This window comes from Vanessa tameamea, chromosome 23 (assembly GCF_037043105.1).
Source record: "Vanessa tameamea isolate UH-Manoa-2023 chromosome 23, ilVanTame1 primary haplotype, whole genome shotgun sequence".
Classification (NCBI taxonomy): Eukaryota; Metazoa; Arthropoda; class Insecta; order Lepidoptera; family Nymphalidae; genus Vanessa; species Vanessa tameamea.
In genome coordinates this window covers 2649333-2669770 of record NC_087331.1, presented here as the reverse complement: position 1 = coordinate 2669770, position 20438 = coordinate 2649333, and the positions used below count along the sequence as shown (strand labels likewise).

The window sequence follows — 20438 nt, the reverse complement described above, 5'->3', positions numbered from 1 at the left end:
AAAATTAACTTACCAATCTGCCTCAAAATAATGGACTAACTGTGTCCATTTATTATATATTACCGTATAAAATTATATTATATAAAGAAGGAATGTATTTTATATAAAATACATATATTTTCAAGAGTTTTAAAAAACCATAACGGAAACGACATGACACGAATTCGTTTTTTAATTTACTTACTTATATGATGTTTTTATGTTATTTTTTCTTGGAATAGGCAATGGTATTGCAACATACATCCACGTTCATATTGTAAATTGTCAAATGTTGTATTCATAATTAACTAATAAAAAATAAGTCTTTCTGTGTCTGAAGTATATTATTTGATAAATTTAATCATATAGATTTAAATTTAAAAAAAAATGTTATCGAATAAAATCAAACCGAATAAGATTCGTGTAAAAGTATGACGTAATAAAGCTTTGAATCTCATTATAATAATAAAAGGAAATAAAACAACTATTATTCCACGAGAACGATTTGTTATTTACACTTTCCGATATTTTGTCAGAACTCAAAATATATTTCGAAACAGACTTCAAAAAATATCCTTGTCGATATAGAATTAAAAAAAAATTCATGAATACGTAATTACAAATTTAGTCCTCAATTTAGTTAGTTTAGTGTAGGAACAAAACCGACATAAGTACTTGCATTTACTTGTAACATTAAATTGAAAAAACAAATTTTGGAACAAAAATCTTGCGCCTATAGAAATTTTACTTCAAATATTAAAATTTCATAAAAAAAATCAATACATTAAAACTATTTTAAATTCAAATTAAAGCTTTCTTACTAAGATTGACGTAATTTCGTTTTAAAAATAAGTTTCATAAAAAGACAGATTAAAAATATCGTTAGTCGTGTCAAAATCGTATCGTGAACTGTAAAAGTTTTTTTCCGCATCAGATCCACAGAGAAATTAGTAACGCTTTTGACGTTACTATTGTGTTGAAATTGAAATTATGGGGGATGACGACTTGAAATCTTTGGTCGATACAATGCAGTCTCGTCATCAATAGTGAGGGAATATGTTATATCTTACAAATGCATAAATGCGATAACATTCAAGTCTATTATACGTAATTGTTGATTTATGTAAGCAAGCATAAAAATAAGGCATTATTTTGACATTCTTTAAGTGAAAGTATCGCGTGATATATTATACTAAGTAACTTTAGTGATGTCTTAGAGCATCATTTACTTCACCGTCAGCAGTCGCCTGTTATGGTTGATCAGCTGATCCCTTAACTCGGAAATTACACAAAATCAATAAACAATCGACTATACAAACGATTACAGATAAAAAATGTGCCTCTTAATGTGTTTGCATAAAATCTAATTTAACATATGTTTTAACTGTAATTTATACGAGCTGCCTTCCGACTTCGTGCGGAAGATAAGAAACTCAGAAAAGAAGTGCAGAACCCACTCATTAAACTTCATCAAAATCGCTCCAACCGTTTGAGAGTTCAGTTACATACACTTTTACAGAAGATTTATATATAGAACATTATAAAATGTGTGTGTTTATCAAAGCAGAGTTATTTATAAGTAGAGACATGATATTTGTAATGCAGGAACGTACTAAGAAACGTATTTGGGAAATTTTGTTTTTAAGGGCTGTGCACCCCTTCTTTTTTACCATTGTCCAATTCAACCGTTCAGTGTGTGTGTTAAAACACCTAGGCAATATGGCAGAGCTGTCTTGGCTCAGGGTAGTGACACATACGTGATTCTGAATTAACGATTTTGGAACTTGGGCAAGAGCTTAAGTTTTGTTTATAATTCATCTCATGCTCTGTAGTGAAGGAAAACATTGTAAGAATGTATATTATGTGAAAACCGGGAATATATGTAAACAACGAGATATAATAGATCAACTCCCTGTAGGGAGTTTCTTTCGCCGGTTCTTCTCAGGTCAGGGTGTTTCCTTTTCCGAACCAGGGGTAGTGTTTAATTTGACTATCAATAAGTAAGTAAAATGCTTCTATATTGAATAAAGGAATTTGAGTTTGAGTTTGTATTTTACAGAAAATAGGAAACAAAACTAAAAACGGCTTTAATTGAACCTCGCGTTTCGCAGTTGCATTATCTAGCGACTAACCATGAAGATTTTTAAACATTTCATATTTCAAATCAAATCAAATGTATTTTATAAGTAAACTTTACAATAAAGTATTTTTGAATTGTCAATATTTAAACTCTACCACGTTTTCGCAGATTCTCGGGAAAAAAGAGCAAAAAAAAAAAAACAAGCACAGTTGCTCATTTCAAATAGCCCGACGATTTGATTTGATGATTTTAGTATTGCCGATTATTGTTCGATCAGTTCTGTGATATAAATCCAGGCGATTTTTTTTCCCCAAAAAGTATTATTTTAATGAATAATAAGATTTATTGATTAATTTTGTCGTTTTAATCTTTTTAAATTTATTAAATTATAAATTGATTATATTATTTTTACGGCGGTTTTCAGAATTCCCGACTAACGCGGTTTTGAAATATTTACATAATATACTTTTGTATATAATTCCAAAAGGCTGGAGCGCACAGAACATTATAGTTAAGCAAGAAAAACAAATAAAAAATCAAAAGCTAATACAAATTCGCGAAATTACGCGTCTTTTCGTTATTACGTCAAAAGTACTGTCACTTTAATTAATTATTATTGATTACTGACGTATGATCAAATTCTTAATTACAACACTCTCCGTTTGCCTTTTGTTGAGCATACTCCAAAAAAAGAACGAAATATAAATATAACTATAACCTTTGAAATGTCATATTATATATTTCGTCCAATTACTTTTGAAAAGAATATTAAACCTATTCAGGTAAAAAAGATACAAAAAAATCCTTATTCCCAAGCTATCCGGCTCGTCTAAAATAATTAACGTAAAAATTAAGACACGGGGACTAATTATAGACCACCTCAAACAAAACTTGTACTCGTAATTTATTACTCGAACGAAATTAATAAAGGTTTTCATACTTAAATATTACTAGAGAATTATAATATTTAATTATATCTTCGCTTGTGATTAGTGGGTGCTATTTTAATTGATCAATAACGTTCGTTCTTAATATTTAAACCTCAGGATAAAATGTAATTATAAAAGTTTCAACGTAACGTATTCGTGCGTTTTAAATTCACATTTAAGCTAAAATGTTGTACAAACATTAGCTATTTTATTTCACGTAAAGTTAATTCTGTTACGACTTGTTTTATCGTTTATCTAAATTAAAGACTAACTTAACTTGCCAGTTATACGTCACGTTTAAATCATTACATAGTATAAAACAAAGTCGCTTACCGCTGTCTGTCTCTGTGTATGCTTAGATCTTTAAAATTACACAACGGATTTTGATGCGGTTTTTTTCAATAGAAAGTTTGATTCAACAGGAATGTTTATATGTATTAAACATATACAATATAGTAGAGAACCACTGATAATTTTAGAAGTTTCCAAAGTGATGTCGTCAAAAACACATTTTTTGCGCTTTCATTGCAAACGCTGGCTGAACCCTACGAGATAGAACAAAATAATGTACTACAGTATTGTACACCTTCAAAATGGTTTTCAAAAAAGTTCGCGATGGTCATCTCTTAGGGATAACCCACAATAACCATTTTTTATCCTTGACTTTTTATGAGAAATAAATGCTTATTTTCGAAGTGATTTTAAGCAATAAAGCATTAATCCTTATCCAATTAAGTACCTTAAATACATTGTGCATTTAATATAGATCAATATGGCCCTGTAACTTAAATGAATATTTTCGAAGATATTACAGATTTAAAACGCAGGGACATTCAGGGTTTTTATTGTTAAATGTCTAATGTCTGAAAAACTGTGAACGTTGTAAGACATTCTGTAGTATATATAGTATCTGCATTGCACCCATGCGAAGCCAGGGCGGGTCGCTAGTTAAACAATAAAAAATAAATACAGTATAGAAATTTGCAGGAAATAATACAATACTGAATTCTTAATTAACGCAATAAATAGATTAAATCGAAAAACCTTGTGTGATAGATTTGTTTGCAATTTGCGTTTAAGACTTTTTGTACTCAATATTATCACAAGCCGATGTTGAATTTAACTTTGATGTATCCGAAATAGTTGTCAATAGTTTGAAACTTGTGATAGTATTTTCATTTCACAGCTCTCAAGTTATTTTGAGCGACTCTTTCACTATTAACGTCAATTATTAAATAGTGCATCGTTATTTCATAAGATACAAGCAGACATTCCAATCACCATAAATTATAATGAAACACCACGGTGTTACTCACTGTTATATTAACACGAATTCTTAACATAAAAAAGTATCAATAAAAAAAGTATTTGCTAAGTATTTTTATGCTTTTTAAATACTCACATTAGCTACCTGATTTTGAATTACAATACAAAATAAAAATATACGTTCAGGCGAGCTTACTTTACATAATCTGTCAATTTTTTTTTAAATTTTCGGGTCTAAATAAATATTTATTGACTGACACTGACAGAACTTTTGGCGCGAAAAACGTTGTACTCAAATGCCACAAAAACTGTACACAAATAAAAACACTGAATAAAAAAATCGCTGTTTTTTGGATGTTTTCGTTTCCGAACCGATATTCGTTCTAACCCTGACTGTCAATAAGTAATAATTAATGACATCTGATAAATCAATCATTATTAAAAAAAAAAAAGAAATAAAGCACCTTAGATATTTAATTACATAGTTCTTGAAAGTCGTCAGCAAAGACCTGTCGTGACGTTATTTATATATAAATTGCATGTTACTACTAATTATATTTAATGATCAACAAATTATGATTCAATGACCCCATTCGTATAAAAATAAACAATGTTATCCAGGTCAATGAATCTTTAAGCCTTAACGCAATTAAGATCGCTTATAGCTATCCGCCTTTTAACTTTTAAGGTTTGAATTTAGTTAAAATCAATAATATTAATTTATATGATTTAATAAAATTACTTATATTAGTCTTAAAAAAATGATATCATTATCGTTTAAATGTGAAGATTGAATTTGAAATTAGAATGTGAAGTTGATTTGAGTGATAAAGACAAAACAATATGGCGTCGAATACAGTGTTTCGATTCTTGATATTGCTCACCGCGCTGGTGTGGATACTCTCTGCTGATAACCCTAAGAGGAGGAGACGGGAGCCTTGGACTAATGGGAGTTGGTTGTGAGTATATAAATACTATAGTGAGTACTTTATTAATAATGCCTTATATTATAGAGAAGTGTCCCAGTTGGAAGGTCGTGTAAGTCAGTGTTAAAATATCTGAGTTGCAAAGGTTGGTGCTTCGTTAGCGATGCGAGGAATGGTTAAAATTTGACACAAACATAAGTGTACTTGCTATTCCGTCACTTTCATAATCCAATTTGATGTCAATCCGAATTTCGTCGACAATTCTTAACAGTTATCACATTTAATACATAAAAAAAATAGCAATGCTACTTGTTCTCACGCTCTAGTATGGTGTCTGAGTTTTATTCACCGCTTCAGAAAACATTACGTAGTTAAACATGGGAAGTGTATTAGAATAGTAAGGAGGTTGTCCCTGGTAGTATTTTTTTTTTTACGTGATATGTGGCAAACAACTGTGGCTCACCTGATGAAAAGTGACTTTCGCCCATGGACATCGGCAACACCGAGTGGCTTGCAGGTGCATTGCCGGCCTTTAAGGAAGGAGTACGCTCTTTTCTTGAAGGTCTTGAAGTCGTATCGGTTCGGAAATACCGCCGGCGAAAGCTGGTTCCACAGAGTGGTTGTGTGAGGCAGAAAATGTCTTAAAAATCGCGCTGTTGTTGATTTTTATTGTATTGTTCTATTCGTATAAAGAAAAATTTGATTTTCAATTATTTTTTACCTACGCTATTTAATATGTTAGTTTAATTTTAATAAATAAGCCTTAAACGTAACAAAGATGAAAAAAGCTCACTAGAACTTTTAATAATTATATAATTTATTTTTAATTTATATATTTTTATTATAAAAAATTATATATTTTTAAATAACATAATTTTTACAGTAGCTATTATTATTTTCGCTTTTGTATGTATTTGTTAAAAAATTATTATCTAATTTAAGTGTGTAATACAGCTTTATTTTAATTTGATAATGTTGTAAATACCTTTAGTGGTGTATCATACAGCATACGCCCGTGAATTTAAAGATTTTGTTTTTAAAATAAATAAATTAAAAATAAAATACATCTATTTCTACATTATTTGATCTAGTTTTATATTATGAGATTATGTTTATATTTTGTTAATAAACATTTGTAGCTTAAGAGCCATTTTGCTATGTGCTTAAAATAAGGCGCCATTATCGTTAAGATACGTATTAATTGCGAAGTTATAAAATAATATGAAGTTCAGGCCACCTGGTGATAACCTGGTAAAGTTGGTAAGAGATTTCGTCTGTCGGTTTATAATACAAGAGATTATCTCTTTAAAAATAGCTGTAATTACATCCCTAAATACTAGTTGAGGCTGAACATATGAGCCCAAATCAACAACATTTTTTATATCAAAGGTAAGTGAGTCGTTATGATTATGAGACAATATACTTGAAATAATAGCCAATTACAGGAGGAGTAAAGATAAAAAAAGTCTAACAAAAATATATTTGACTTTGAAACTTTATAATTACATGTTCCATAGTTCTGCTATAGTAATATCTTAATTTATAATAATAATCCATTACATTTTTTAAACTATAGTAAGGAGTAAGGAATCTGAGGGTAAATGGTCACTGCCACCCATAGACAATGGAGCATTAAGAAATATTAACCATACCTTACATCACCAATGCACGACCACCTTTGGGAACTAAGATGTTATGTTCCTTGTGCCAGTGAGCCAGTGTAACTATGTAGTCACTCACGCTTCAAACCGAAACACAACAGTACTGCTGTTTGGCTGTAGAATATCTGATGAGTAGGTGGTAACTACCTAGGCGGGCTCGCACAAAGCTCTACCTCCAACTAAATCAAATCCTCTTTAATTCTACTTCCAAAGTTCTGGTAACAACTTTGTGAATATTCATTCGCGAATTAAATACTATAGATAATTCCAAGATCTCGACCAATTATATTACGTCAATTCAATGTCTACGTTGTTTATTTGCCTTTAGTCCGTCCGTCTTTAGTGATTTACTTATTTTTTGACTAGAAATACCCTACTAAATGGATTTTGATGTTTATTTTAAACATCTAGGTCCGTCGGTGCAGTAACGGATCGTTTATATATATAATTATTTTATTGCTATCCCTTTTAATCATCTCGCTCTCTTTATCTCTTAAATTTTAAATAGGCTTCGAAAAACGAAAAGTCACTAAATATTTATTTCCCCTTGACTTGACTGTAACTTAGCTCTGAGCTGCCTTAAGCTAACAATTCGAATTTGAGTTACAGAGCTGAAGCTTGATAGCAAAATAAATAGCTCTCGGCTTTCAAATATTTGCAAAAAATATATTTAATACATTCTTATACTGTCAAAGTTTAAATACTGAGATGCTGAGATTTTTACGTTTTCCTAAAAGTATTAAAAAAATATATTATTGTTTTTTTTATCTTAATTAAAACTATTTGCGATTAATGTATATGACCATATGTGACATTCTACGCGTTATTCAAGTTCAAATTTATTTATTTGAACTTAGCTTACTAGTTGGCTCGCGTGTTAGGGATTGGTCGTCAGGTTTCAGGCGTCAGGCTCATGACCTTCCTTGGGGCTCAAGATTGCTTCATACTAAATTAATTCAAAAGCGTATCAGACGGAGTTACTTTCACATTTATATTAGTATAGATTCATCTTTTTATCCTAACTAATATTATATAATGTTATTATGAAACCTGGCGTGCACGTTCTCAGAGCCACAGTAAAGAACGTTGTATACAGACGCGAGCCAAGCTGCGGGCGGGAACTAGTAATACAATTCCAGATTTTAGCTACAAAAATTGTCTATATGTTTATTATTTTAATTGTATTGCTTCTTGTTAATTATTGTTTAATGTATTGTATATATTCTGTGCTTACATAAAATAAAAATAAAAAACTTAACAATGCTGAATGAACCGTTGAGTCATATTGTTGACGTTTTGCGTTTTGTCTGTGGTATTGACATCGATCTGTATTTATCCAATACGATGACTAAGTCGGGGCGAAGCGTACGATTTCCAAGATACGAATTTCCTAGTTACAGATAAGCTAGTAAAATCAATAGAACGCGTGGATTACAAGCTAAAAATCACGTTTTCGAATCTAGGCGCACTATTTTTTTCTTAAGTTTGTAATACTATTGAAGAAGCTTTGATACCGTATGGGCGACGTAAGGAATGGTTATGTCTTACAGCACTAACTATGGGTGGTAGTGACACCTTACCATCATGGCCTATGTGCCCTTATGACATCGTATATAAGACAAATTATGGTAGCTCAGAGTTCAATTCAATCGAAACCCTTACCGTTGATCTATTAAGGCTTGATTTAGCTTAAAATAGTTTAAATTCGAGCATATTTCATCCTGTTCCCCCAATGTCAGTGGTTATTATTATTATTATTTTTAAGAATAAAATAACGTGAAAAAAATTTATCTTACTTGCATACGTAAATGATTGTCAAATTCCACCTTGGAACCTTTGATTACTCATATGTGCAGATAGAAAAAGATGAGAATGCGTTGAAAAAAATAGTGGCCAACTGTTGGACACTAAATATACGCGTACTAGTAAAGTAGTATGACGTTCGGCGAGTGTCAAACGTAGCTGTCACGCACACAAAATTAACTCGTTTTATTTATTTTTTAGTGCAAATCAAATCAAATCAAAATATATTTTATTCAAGTAGGTTTTTACAAGCACTTTTGAATTGTCATTTAACAAACTATTTTAAGTAAAGCTACCACCGGTTCGGAATTTAGATTCTACCGAGAAGAACAGCAAAGAAACTCAGTAGTTACTCTTTTTCAACATCTAAAAATACAGTCATGTTAGTTAAATACAATTATATATGTATGTTATGTCTCCTGCCTGGAAGTCAACAAGCATTAACTCCACGCTTTTTTATCATCTATATAATCTTGTATCGAATAGTATACCTTCTTTATCAATGTATTTTTTTACAAATGATTTGAATTTATGAAACGGCAAAGTTAAAAATTTCAAACAACTCTCTATCTAGGTATATAAATAATTTAAACTTGAAATATCACCGAGTAAAGAAGATTTTCTTAAAAAAAAAAAAACCTAAAACCTAAATAAATATTAAAAAGCCGAACCACCAAATCTTTCAGCGTTCTACCGCTAATTAATAATAAGGCAGGTGCAAACGTTTCCGTGTAATCCCCCGAAAGTAGTATCGACCAGTAATGTTGTACTTAGGTTTTATTACAAGTCTAGACTAGCGCTCAGGTGCCGCTATGTTATAATAAACACGAATGTATGAAGTATTGGAATCCTTAAGATAACAATTTAATTAAAAAAAAAAAAACAATTATACTTAAATTCATCACAGATTACGTTCAAATTTCATATTTAAGATAACGTCGATTACTATAAGTACATAAATTTTATGTATATTGTTTAATTAAGCAAACAGATTATAAATATATTTTATGATAATGATAAAGAAAAACGGAGTACATAAGCACTAATATGCATTAGAAAAAATTGATGAACAAGAATGGTGAGAATACCATTAGTATTTGAATATTTCAATGCTTTAGGTGGAGCTCAATCTGAACTCACAATCATTTCGGACGAGCACGCACGATTTTTAAGAAACTTTCTGCCTCGCACAACCACTCTGTGGAACCAGCTTTCGCCGGCGGTTTTTCCGAACCGATACGACTAAGGAACCTTCAAGAAAAGAGCGTACTCTTTCCTGAAAGGCCGGCAACGCACCTGCAAGCCCCGAGGTGTTGCAGATTTCCATGGGCGGTGGTGGTAGTCACTTTCCATCAGGTGAGCCTCCTGTTCGTTTGCCACCTCTACTATAAAAAAAAAAGAGGATTGCGATAGATGCGTTATCAAAATCATAATATATGTACTTTTACAAGCACTTTTGAATTGTCATTTAATAATCCATATTAAGTGATGCTACCACAGGTTTGGAATATAGATTCTACTAGAAGAACCGGCAAGAAACTCAGTAGTTACTCTTTCTTTTATATTTGTCAAATCTCTCATCAATCTAGTGGATATCCCGTGAAAAAGCTGATCCTTAGAAACTTAGAACAGGTTGTAATTTCATTTCGAATCAACGAAAGTTGGATTATCAGTAATATCCTGGATTTTGGAATAAGTCAATGTGCCTCGTAGTTATATAATCTGTGTCCGGTGTCATCGTGTCAAATTGCCGTTCCATAGTGTTATGATCGTAAGGGAAAATACATGGATTGCAACTGTATTTGGGCTCACTCTTTCGGTTTCTTGGTACATTATCATCTGCATCCTACGCATACATCGTGCCAACTGATTAGCTTAGCAACAGGCTAGGAGTACATCATATATATAATAAACATGGCGTTATAAGAATGGTTAATTTATATTATTAAATAAATAATTTATTACTAGACTACTAGTGGTTTCATATATATACGTATTCATATTTTTTCATACGAGTAAGTAAAGTATTTTTTATCTTTCTAATTCTATGTTATCTTAAAATTAATGTCAATTTAAAATTAATTCCTCATTACAATTATTGGTCATTGTAACAATAAATTGAAAATGGAACGCTTACTGTCGTTATTTTTGTGGTATAATAGATTTGTTTTATTCAAAGCCGAGAAACTACGTGTTTTTGTATAAATATACACTTGTATATTATTAAAGCGTATAAAAAATACTTACATTCCGATTATAAATAACATTAAAATTACATAGTTTTAAAAAAAAATTGAAAGAAGATTTTATTCAATTTAATTTACTGTACACAAGAATTCAAAGGTGCCTATAAATGATTTTTTATTAAAATTTGAATTTCCTTTAAACTACTGTATATTACGAATTATTTAAGAAAAATATTTAGAATTCAAATGAAGTTTTAAGGTACTTTAAACATTAGAAAAAAAATGTTCAAATGTATGTAGACATTACCTAAAAGACACTCAGTAGTTACTCCAACGACTTTGGAAAATCGGTAGTAGCCCTGTCAATCCAACTTTTTTTTAAATAAAATTTCACTCATAGAAGTATATCAAAGGCATAGAAACAAAGTATGACGGTTTGAATATTTTTATTAACATAATTGAAACAATGAAGTGAAGTTATCTGTATAGTTTGCTGCTAAGTTCTTTCGCATTCCGTGCAATGAGAACTGGTACGTTATACTTGTAATGTTGCGGAACTCAAATTTCATGCTTATGTGACTCTGAAAAAGAAGTTTATTATAATTTATTATGTTCATTTTAAATAATAAAAAATTAAGTTCCAGTAACACAGATATCAAAGCCTATTGCATCTGCCATGTTGCGAATTTAAAGGCGGCATTTCGCTTGGTCCAGTTTGCGTAACGCTATAATTTGATCCAACTAAACATGTGCTAATGTCTAAATGAGCCGAGATGGCCCAGTGGTTAGAACGCGTGCATCTTAAGCGATGATTTTGGGTTCAAACCCAGGAATTCCAACCACTGAATTTTCATGTGCTTAATTTGTGTTTATAATTCATCTGGTGCTCGGCGGTCAAGGAACACATCGTGAGGAAACCTACACGTGTCTAATTTCAACGAAATTCTGCCACATGTGTATTCCACCAACCCGCGTTGGAGCAGCGAGGTGGAATATGCTCCATACCTTCTCCTCAAAAGGGAGAGGAGGCCTTAGCCCAGCGGTGGGAAATTTACAGGCTGTTAATGTAAAAAACATGTGTGATCTTATAAAGATTGTCAAGTGGGTGTTTACTTAGACACAAATTTATCTCCTTTGCCATTACTGTTTTGACATTCGAAGCAAGAAGACGCATTGTTTAAGTAGTCATCCCTTACACGCAAATAAATATACCAAAATATGTTCTTATTCAGAATGGAAGCTACAACGCTAACTCATTGCATTGTTTGACTCAAATATATTTGACATTTGCGTTGTTTACATATCGGTGCAAATAAAGCAAATATTGAATCCTTGTTTCATGTTCGAACGATTATTGCCAATACGCAAACTTCCAAGCCAAAGTTAGGTGCCGTTAAGAAGTTCCATTAGGTTTAAGAAATATTTTTCAAAAATTTGACCGTTTAGCTTACAAAATAATATAAATATAATCACTTAAAAATGTATAAAGTATATTGTTTCAAATTATATAAAATACTATTAAAACTAAAACTCATAAGTTTTAAAAATTCTGCCCAATCAGCTGACACAACAGTTAACCAACAACCAAAAGTCGTATGTGACTCACAAGGCAAGCAAACAGTAATTAAGGGTTCAAAGAGGTTCCAAGATGCTCTGACGCTTCAGCCTAGTAAGCATATCTATAAATTCAGTTCTGTCAACATAAAAGTATTTATATATTTTCTTTTTTAAAGAGCCTTTTACCCTGGCATCTATTAAAACTTATTACCAATTTAATACCCTTGTTTTCAGTAGTTGTGTAGTAATGTGTTTAAAGACAATTAAATCTTACCAAAGGGTAAACACGGAAATCGTGTACTAGGATATCATAAAAATATAACTAATGTTTAATTTATAATAAGCGAAGTTAGTTGAATTATTAGAAATATGTACCTGTAACATTCCACCCTCAGTGATATAGCCTTTGCTAGAAACTCCGTCGTGTCGGACGATTACTTTAAGCTTCGTCAGGATGTACCCGAAATCCTCGTTTTCATCGTTTCTGTGCTATAAAATAAGACATTGAATTGTTAAGAACAATATGCAGTTCAGTATCAGTTAACTGTGCAACATATAAACATTGACCAACCAAATAACATTAAAAATGTTATTAGTTATGAATGAATCTATTTACTACGAGGACGAGCCCTTCCACGATAAATTATCGATGTGCGTTATTACGCTATTGCTTACGAGATGACTTGGTGTACAAGATTTGATTATTGTAAGAATAAAGACAGCAAAAAATACAAATTAGATTATATTTGTTAATGCACGATAATTTAAGATGAAGGCGCGCACCTTCGTGAGCGAACAGTATGAATTATTTCCTCTTTGAAAAGGTAAAGGTATTCCACCATACAGCCTTGACATTTAATAGTAAGAATATAGTTGTATTCAGCCTTAGGCAAAAACATAGATAAGCAAATAATAATTACAGCTTAAAAAATAAAAATAATTAAAGGTATATATTTCTCAATTCTAAATCAATTTATCTGAAATTGCATCTAAAAAATGCCCACTCCATGTCAGATACCTTGTACTTCATATCTGTTGAAATCACACATTGTCACATCGTGGCACAATAACTTCCGTTTAATGAAATCTCTGATTACCCATTGGCGACTTTAGGTACAACTTAGGCTTTGTGCAAGCCCGTCAAACAGTTTTAATTTGTTTTTATTAACAGTTTTTAGTTTAAGGGTGAGTGAGCAAGTGTAACTACAAGCACGAGGGATAACATCTTCATTTCCAAGGTCGGTGGCGCTGTAAAGTCTACGAGCGGTGGTGACAACATCTACCTATTAAAATATTTCCGTTAGATACTCCGTTTATTTAGGAAGTTTTATAATCAATAATCATACACGTAAATCTGAGAAACATAATGAAACAGGCATATACAGTATGGTATATTACAAATTTAAAACAACCGTGGTGCAACCGCGTGGCACAGCACTCACAAGTAGCTGGATTTCCTATACAAAGTTTTTACACCTGTTTTTACCCGCCAGAACAAAAATCGTAAGGTAGTCGTAGTTTACATAGCTTTGTGTTTTTGATATAGTTTTTAAACTATTTTAACCCTTCGGCTATGACGTAACAATTTAAGAAATGATTTTGAGCATTACGTTTGAGTGCTGCCTCACTGACTGACGAGTATTCGCCTGTAGTCGACTCAGTTGTTTTATGTTTCTACAATGTCGGACAAATTGTCCGAAAGCCGAGATGGCCCTGTGGTTAGAATGCGTGCATCTTAACCGATAGATATTGGGTTCAAACATAAGCAAGCACCACTGAATTTTCAGGTGCTTAACATGTGTTTATAATTCATCTCGTGCTCGGCGGTATGAGGTGTCTAATTTCAACGGAATTCTTCCACATGTGTATCCACCAACCCGCATTGGAGCAGCGTGGTGGAATATGCTCAAAACCTTCTCAATGGGGGAGGAGGCCTTAGCCCAGCAGTGGGAAATTTACAGGCTGTGAATGTAATGGACAAATTGTATCATTACAGGTTGAGCATTGTAATGCTTTTCTCACTCACATTACGTAACTGTTAAAATAAAGGGATCACCTTAAATGTTATAATTACCTAAGGTTATTAATTGAACTCAATTCTAAGTAAGTGAAATACAATAATGTCACTTACATTTTCCGAAGGATAACTCAGGCTGAGAGTTACGTCTTGTGCAGGAAATGTCCAAGCTCTCGTTCCAAATAGTAGAAAGTCGGATTCTGTAAATTATCGAAAAGAAAAACATACGGTATTAACAAATATTTACATTTTTATTTTTTATAAATGTTTTAACCGAATTAATGTTTATTGATTTACATTCTTTATTGGATAGGGAAAGTTTTAGGTAAATTAATCTTAATTTCAGATAAGGTACCATTTTTTTTTATTGCACTCTTTTATAGCTATTTATACTATGAATATATGTATATATTTTTTAATATTTGTTTACATTGCAACATTTATATAAATAAAAATATCGTTCTATAAATTTGAAAAATAAAAAATAAATTGTCGTTATTACAGTAAATTTGTAATGCAATACTTTTATATGAATTTATTTTGCTAATAAATTTAAAAGGAGGTAGAATATATATATATATTTTATGACAAAGTTAGCACAAGGAACATAAAATAAATATATTTATATTATTAAAAAAAACATATAAAATGTCTGGCAGGCAGACTTAGATCTTTACCAGACAAACGAAACAAGAAAGCAATATAAAATCCCAAGTCTTTGGATAGTAAAATAGTATTTAACTTACCTCCTTTGATCTCTGCTCGACAGTAATATTTTTGTACAGTCTTAAACAGCGAGCCATTCAATATTTCACAACCACCAATAAAATCAACTTCGTCATCTTTTATCTCCGATAAATATGAAACGTCCTCTTTCAAATCCGTCACTGGCTGACTGGACAAGCACACACGAAAAAAATAAAAAAGAATTATTATCTTTTTCATAATAACCTCTTTTCATAATAAACCTATTTTATGTGTTCGTTTTGTTTTACTTTTACGAAATAATTTAAATAGACTAAATGATTATTAACATGAAATGTTAATAACATAGATAAATTAATGAATACTAATAATCACATAATTAATTACAGAAACAGAAAAATATCGAGTAACGATAATATTTATGCTCTTATCAGATAATAATTAAAAAGAACTGTGACGTACTAATAAAGATACGATTAAATTATTGAGCTATCGTTTGTAATTGAACAGATATTCAGTAAGGAAGTCTGACGAATGACTATCATTCGTATGTAGTATCATAATCTTTTAAATAAATCAAATTTAATATCCTCTATACGTTCCTAAACTCCGATTGTGATGAAACTTTGGTGAAGTGTTCTGCGAACACCAGCGGCGACACTGTCCCAAAAATAAGATCTTTGTACACTTTTCCTTCAATACGAATTGCTACCAGAGTAGGATGGTATTTCTCTTTAAAGGTAGAATATTTGATAAGTGGTTACTACCCAAACGGGGCTCGAGTCCCTATCACAAAGTCAATTTCCAGCCTAGCAAGAGGACAAACGCGTAGCAGTTCTTTACATACGTGCTTTGTACTTCTTATTACTTGAATGCATAGCGACTTGTGTCTGTCATTACATATGTATAAAATAAATATATGTAATTATTGAGGGCTAAGTTTAACATAATAATCTTTCGTTTTATGAAAATTATGTTTAGTAGCAATTTAAATCAAAACACTTAACTGATAAAACAATAGATAAAACACACACACGGTAAGATGTGTGTTGTGTTGGTAGCAAGTTTATTATTGTTAGCAAGAAACAATATAATAGATAGATATTTTATATAGATAACATATAGATGTTTTACAATATGGCGTTTACTTCTTTTTGAAATAAATAGTAATATAGATATACTAGTAAGAAATATTAACCATTCCGACCATCGCCAATGCGCCATCAGCTTTAGCAGCTAAGATAGTGGCCCTTGTGCCTGTCGTTACACTAGCTCACTCATCCTTCAAACCAGGACAACAGCACTAAGTAATAATCTTGCTCTACCACCAGATAAATCTTACATATTTTTATATTGTGTTAAATCTATACTTGCTTGCCGTTTGTTACCTAATTACGACAAAACTACTGAAGGATTTGACATTAATTACCCCTGGGAACTAAATAAAGAATAATAATAACCATGGGACATAAATTAGGTCGCGAGAAACAAAAAAGTGTTTTTATAATTCAAAAGACAAAAATTAGCTAGGTTACAAGACTATATAGAGGGTCCAGGGCTTAAGACGCGGTTTGAGCCAATATATAGTAACAGGTGTTTTCTACCATGGAAATATCAGTATCAGCCAAGAGTTTAAGGTAAATACATAATTACAACTAAAAAATCAAAATTAAAAACAAACCTGATTACTGTAAAAAATCAAAAAGCGTGAGGAATGGAAATATAAATCGCTTAGCAGGTGTACATTAAAATACTGATTTCTCTCTTTCTATCATAATCGAATAGTCATTTGAAAGAAGAAGACAGATTATCGTTTGAATGATCCTTCTCTAAAGGTGAAGCAATAAATCTTGGACGTAGCGGCACGCTATGATGGCCGTTTTGACGTTTGCCCGCTCATGAAGTTTCGTATTTAATAAATAATTACATCAAAGGAGCAAATTGTTGTTCTTTATTGTCAATAGTGACTTGCAGTTAGTCATAAAATTTATCGAATGTGATTTCTAAACTACAAATATTAGGGTACCGCGAAGATAACTTTTTTATTTATTTTTTTGCGTAAACGTGTACGTCACACTCTCACACTCGACCTCGTAGTCGGTGTTATATTTATGTTGACAGTAAATATTTTATCTATTTTATAAATTATTTAAATTATTTTATTTTATTTATATATGTTTATTGTAGAAAATGATAATAGAAATAATATTAGTATTCAGAACAGGCAACAGAACGTTTTTATAATTCATTCTAATTCAAATTTTTGATTTAAATTGATTTCGTTCGAATATATTACTTAAACTTATTTTATATTTTTTTTATTAAACCTTTTTAATCAGATACTACTTGCAACAAAAACTTGAATTAAATTACTTGCAAAAAACAAAGATTTGAATATATTATATCGATAATAAATTTACATTTCACATCACTTTTTTAATGTGTCAAAACGGCCATCGTATCTTGCCGCTAGAATAGTAAAAAAAAACGATCAATAATAACTATTAAAAACAAAAATAATTAAAAAGACTAAATAAAATGTATTTATATGTTATTTAATATTCTTAATTATGCATACAGGAGTGTGACGTCACAAACGGTAGTCAGCCAGTTTAAGTTGGCATTTTTGCCGTTACATCCGGCTCCCGAATCTCTGATTTTTGATATGATTGAGCAGCTTATACTCGTAAATAACACAAATTTAATAGGTGGCGCCTATTCAGACGGGCTTGCAAGAAGAACAAACTTGAAGCTATGCCAGCAAGTAGTCATCGTGTACTCTTCATGTCACCTCATTATATAAACTCACTCTCGTTATGTTTTTCATAATACGCTAAAGAACTGTTACATCAAAAACATTACACTATTCTTTCATTAGTATTTAATTTTTACCGCATCTTATCTTAATACAAGAGAAACACAACAATTCAATTCGAATGAGGTTATTTATATCCTTTTCTCAACAAATTAAAGCTTTTGAACTAATCAAAAAGCCAAACCGGCTCCCACCCTTTGTAAGGCCTTCATTAGAAAAACTCTACTATTGTAATGGGCTGTTCTACTCACCGCTTGAAATGGAATTATATAGAGCTGTTAATAAGACGGTTACGAATGAATTGATATATATTATTGTTACTGTTGATTTAATTCAGTTTTGACCAGACAGGCTTGTCTTATTTATATTTTGTAAAAAATATTAGCTTTTTCGTGTACTAGTTTAAGCATTCTGTTAATCTCTCCGGTTTATTTCAGATAAATTTAATTCAACTTCAATATTCTTATAATGAATTTTTTGTTATTTGTTTTCTCGCGGTAAGCATTGGGCGTAGCTATGTCTTGTACTAAAATTTTGATTCATCCGTTCATTCATTCAACTTTAGGTGTTAGCTACTCTTAATAAATATTTGAAATAAAAAAGCAACACACCATTCAAGTGCTCTCAACTTCTTGGGGCGATAAATAAAATACTTTAGAGGCCCAATTCCATTCCGATCCAATAATATTTATATTTATTATTTTAGTATACTTTTTATTGAACTTATGACACTAGCTATTATACGTCAGAATACACGATTCAATATTATATGTATGTCGTACGTCGTAAGGTAAGGATTACTTTCATCCTAATGTATTTTGAAACTTTTTAGTAGGTAGGTAAATAGTCCAGTTTCTCGCAAAAGGTTTGGTTTAAAAATAAAACTCCATAAGTACCATTTTGGCGCTTTAACCTTTCTTCTACTTCTTTCCACGGACGATATACAATAGGTTATTTGATTAGTTTTTAAAATCCATTTTATATTATTTAGTAGAGGTTAAGGAACCCTGCTGAAAAATATCAAAATAAAAATTCCATATTTAAATAGCGCGCGAAAACGCGACATTGAAAATATGGCGCTGCAATGGGGTCGGTGACGTCACTTGCCTGTATTTTATTCTGTGGCACATATAATCCACGTCACAGCAAGTGACGTCATTATCGCCCGACCAATCAGGAGCGTTTTGTGTCACGTGACAAACGGTTAAAAAAATGCATTTTTATTTATGGATTTTTGAATAAATTAATTATTATTTTCAACTTTCGTTGATAAATAACCATTTTTAAACTCATATACTGATTACAATAATTGACACTTTATTTTTCGCGTTGTCAAATAGCCTATTATAAATGTATTAAGTACTTATTATGTATTTGCAATTTTCTTTTAATTGCAATTAATATAGTGTGAATTTATTTGCTATAAAAATGTAATAGGCGTTTTTAATATTATATACATAATTAAGATTATTAAGATTTAAAAATACTAGGTTTTATTACTTTCATTACATTATAAAATACTCTATAATAATTTCTAATAATATAATGTTTAACTGCCTGCAATATAAAATAAGTATGTTAATGTCGTAATTAAACTATGAACGTTCTGCAAAAGTACGTTGTAAATAATGACGTTGATGAAATAAAACCAAACACAGTTTTATTATTAGCCTTTAAATGTTTTAGTCAACCTGTATAAGTGTAAACAATTATATGTCTTACAATACGGACCTTATATATATTTCAATAATATACTGTACAGAAAACTTATCACTTTAAAACGTAAACAGTTCTATATCAAATATAGTCTTATCAAATAAGTGCATTTGCAGTTGCAATATACACAAGAACAATTATATGTGTTCTGTTATAGTTATATGATATAATTTAAATTTATATAAAGTTACTTTATTTAAATTTAACACCATATATTTCTATAGTAAAATTAAAGCCACCCCATAAAGCACTTCGTAAATGCACATTAGCGTATGTCAGTCCAACACCTCCCAAATCGATTTCAGCTGAACCTCCTTCGTCAGAATTATCTATAATGTTTATCGCTGTAATGATATTATCCCTGTCTTCATAATATTTTGGAAAAGCTACATCTTCCGTCCGAACAGACAAAAAAGGCATTTTAACATGCTCACTTTTGTGGATTAACTTGTCATTGATTAATCTCTCACCTTCGTAAACACTTTCAGAATTCACTTTAAAAATAAAGAGAAAAAAAAATAAAAGAACGTCACTATTTCCCGCCATTATACTGTCAGATTTATTATTATTCGTATGTATTTAATCTGTGTAACTTGTATTTGGCCTTTTTTTAGTATTTTATGTTAATTATTATATTTTGAAAGTATGACATTGTCACGTTTATATCAAAAGTGTGAAAATTCGTGACTGATAAGTTTCGATAAGATGGATAGATGTTTGCCATAGATGATAATCGCATGATAGAAATATCTTTTTATCTGATAATATTAAATAATAACATTATTATAGATAAAAGTA

The 20438-nt window shown here is 30.9% G+C and overlaps 2 protein-coding genes across 2 annotated transcripts in view; one reads left to right on the top strand and one right to left on the bottom strand.

The window, feature by feature from the left end:
* The first annotated feature begins 5015 nt into the window (after positions 1-5015).
* LOC113397744 (protein Wnt-5b-like) overlaps positions 5016-20438 on the top strand; it is a 49496-nt gene continuing 34073 nt past the window's right edge. The window contains exon 1 of the mRNA XM_026636215.2: positions 5016-5213. Within this exon, the coding sequence (XP_026492000.1) occupies positions 5098-5213 (116 nt within the window). The 5' untranslated portion in view covers positions 5016-5097. The remainder of the gene's footprint in view (positions 5214-20438) is intronic.
* On the bottom strand, positions 11260-15457 carry LOC113397745 (uncharacterized). Its single transcript, XM_026636218.2, has 4 exons — positions 15151-15457; positions 14519-14604; positions 12763-12876; positions 11260-11411 (listed from the first exon to the last, which is right to left on the bottom strand). The coding sequence occupies exons 1-4, from the start codon at positions 15347-15349 to the stop codon at positions 11280-11282; spliced, it is 531 nt and encodes a 176-aa protein (XP_026492003.2). The 5' UTR covers positions 15350-15457; the 3' UTR covers positions 11260-11279.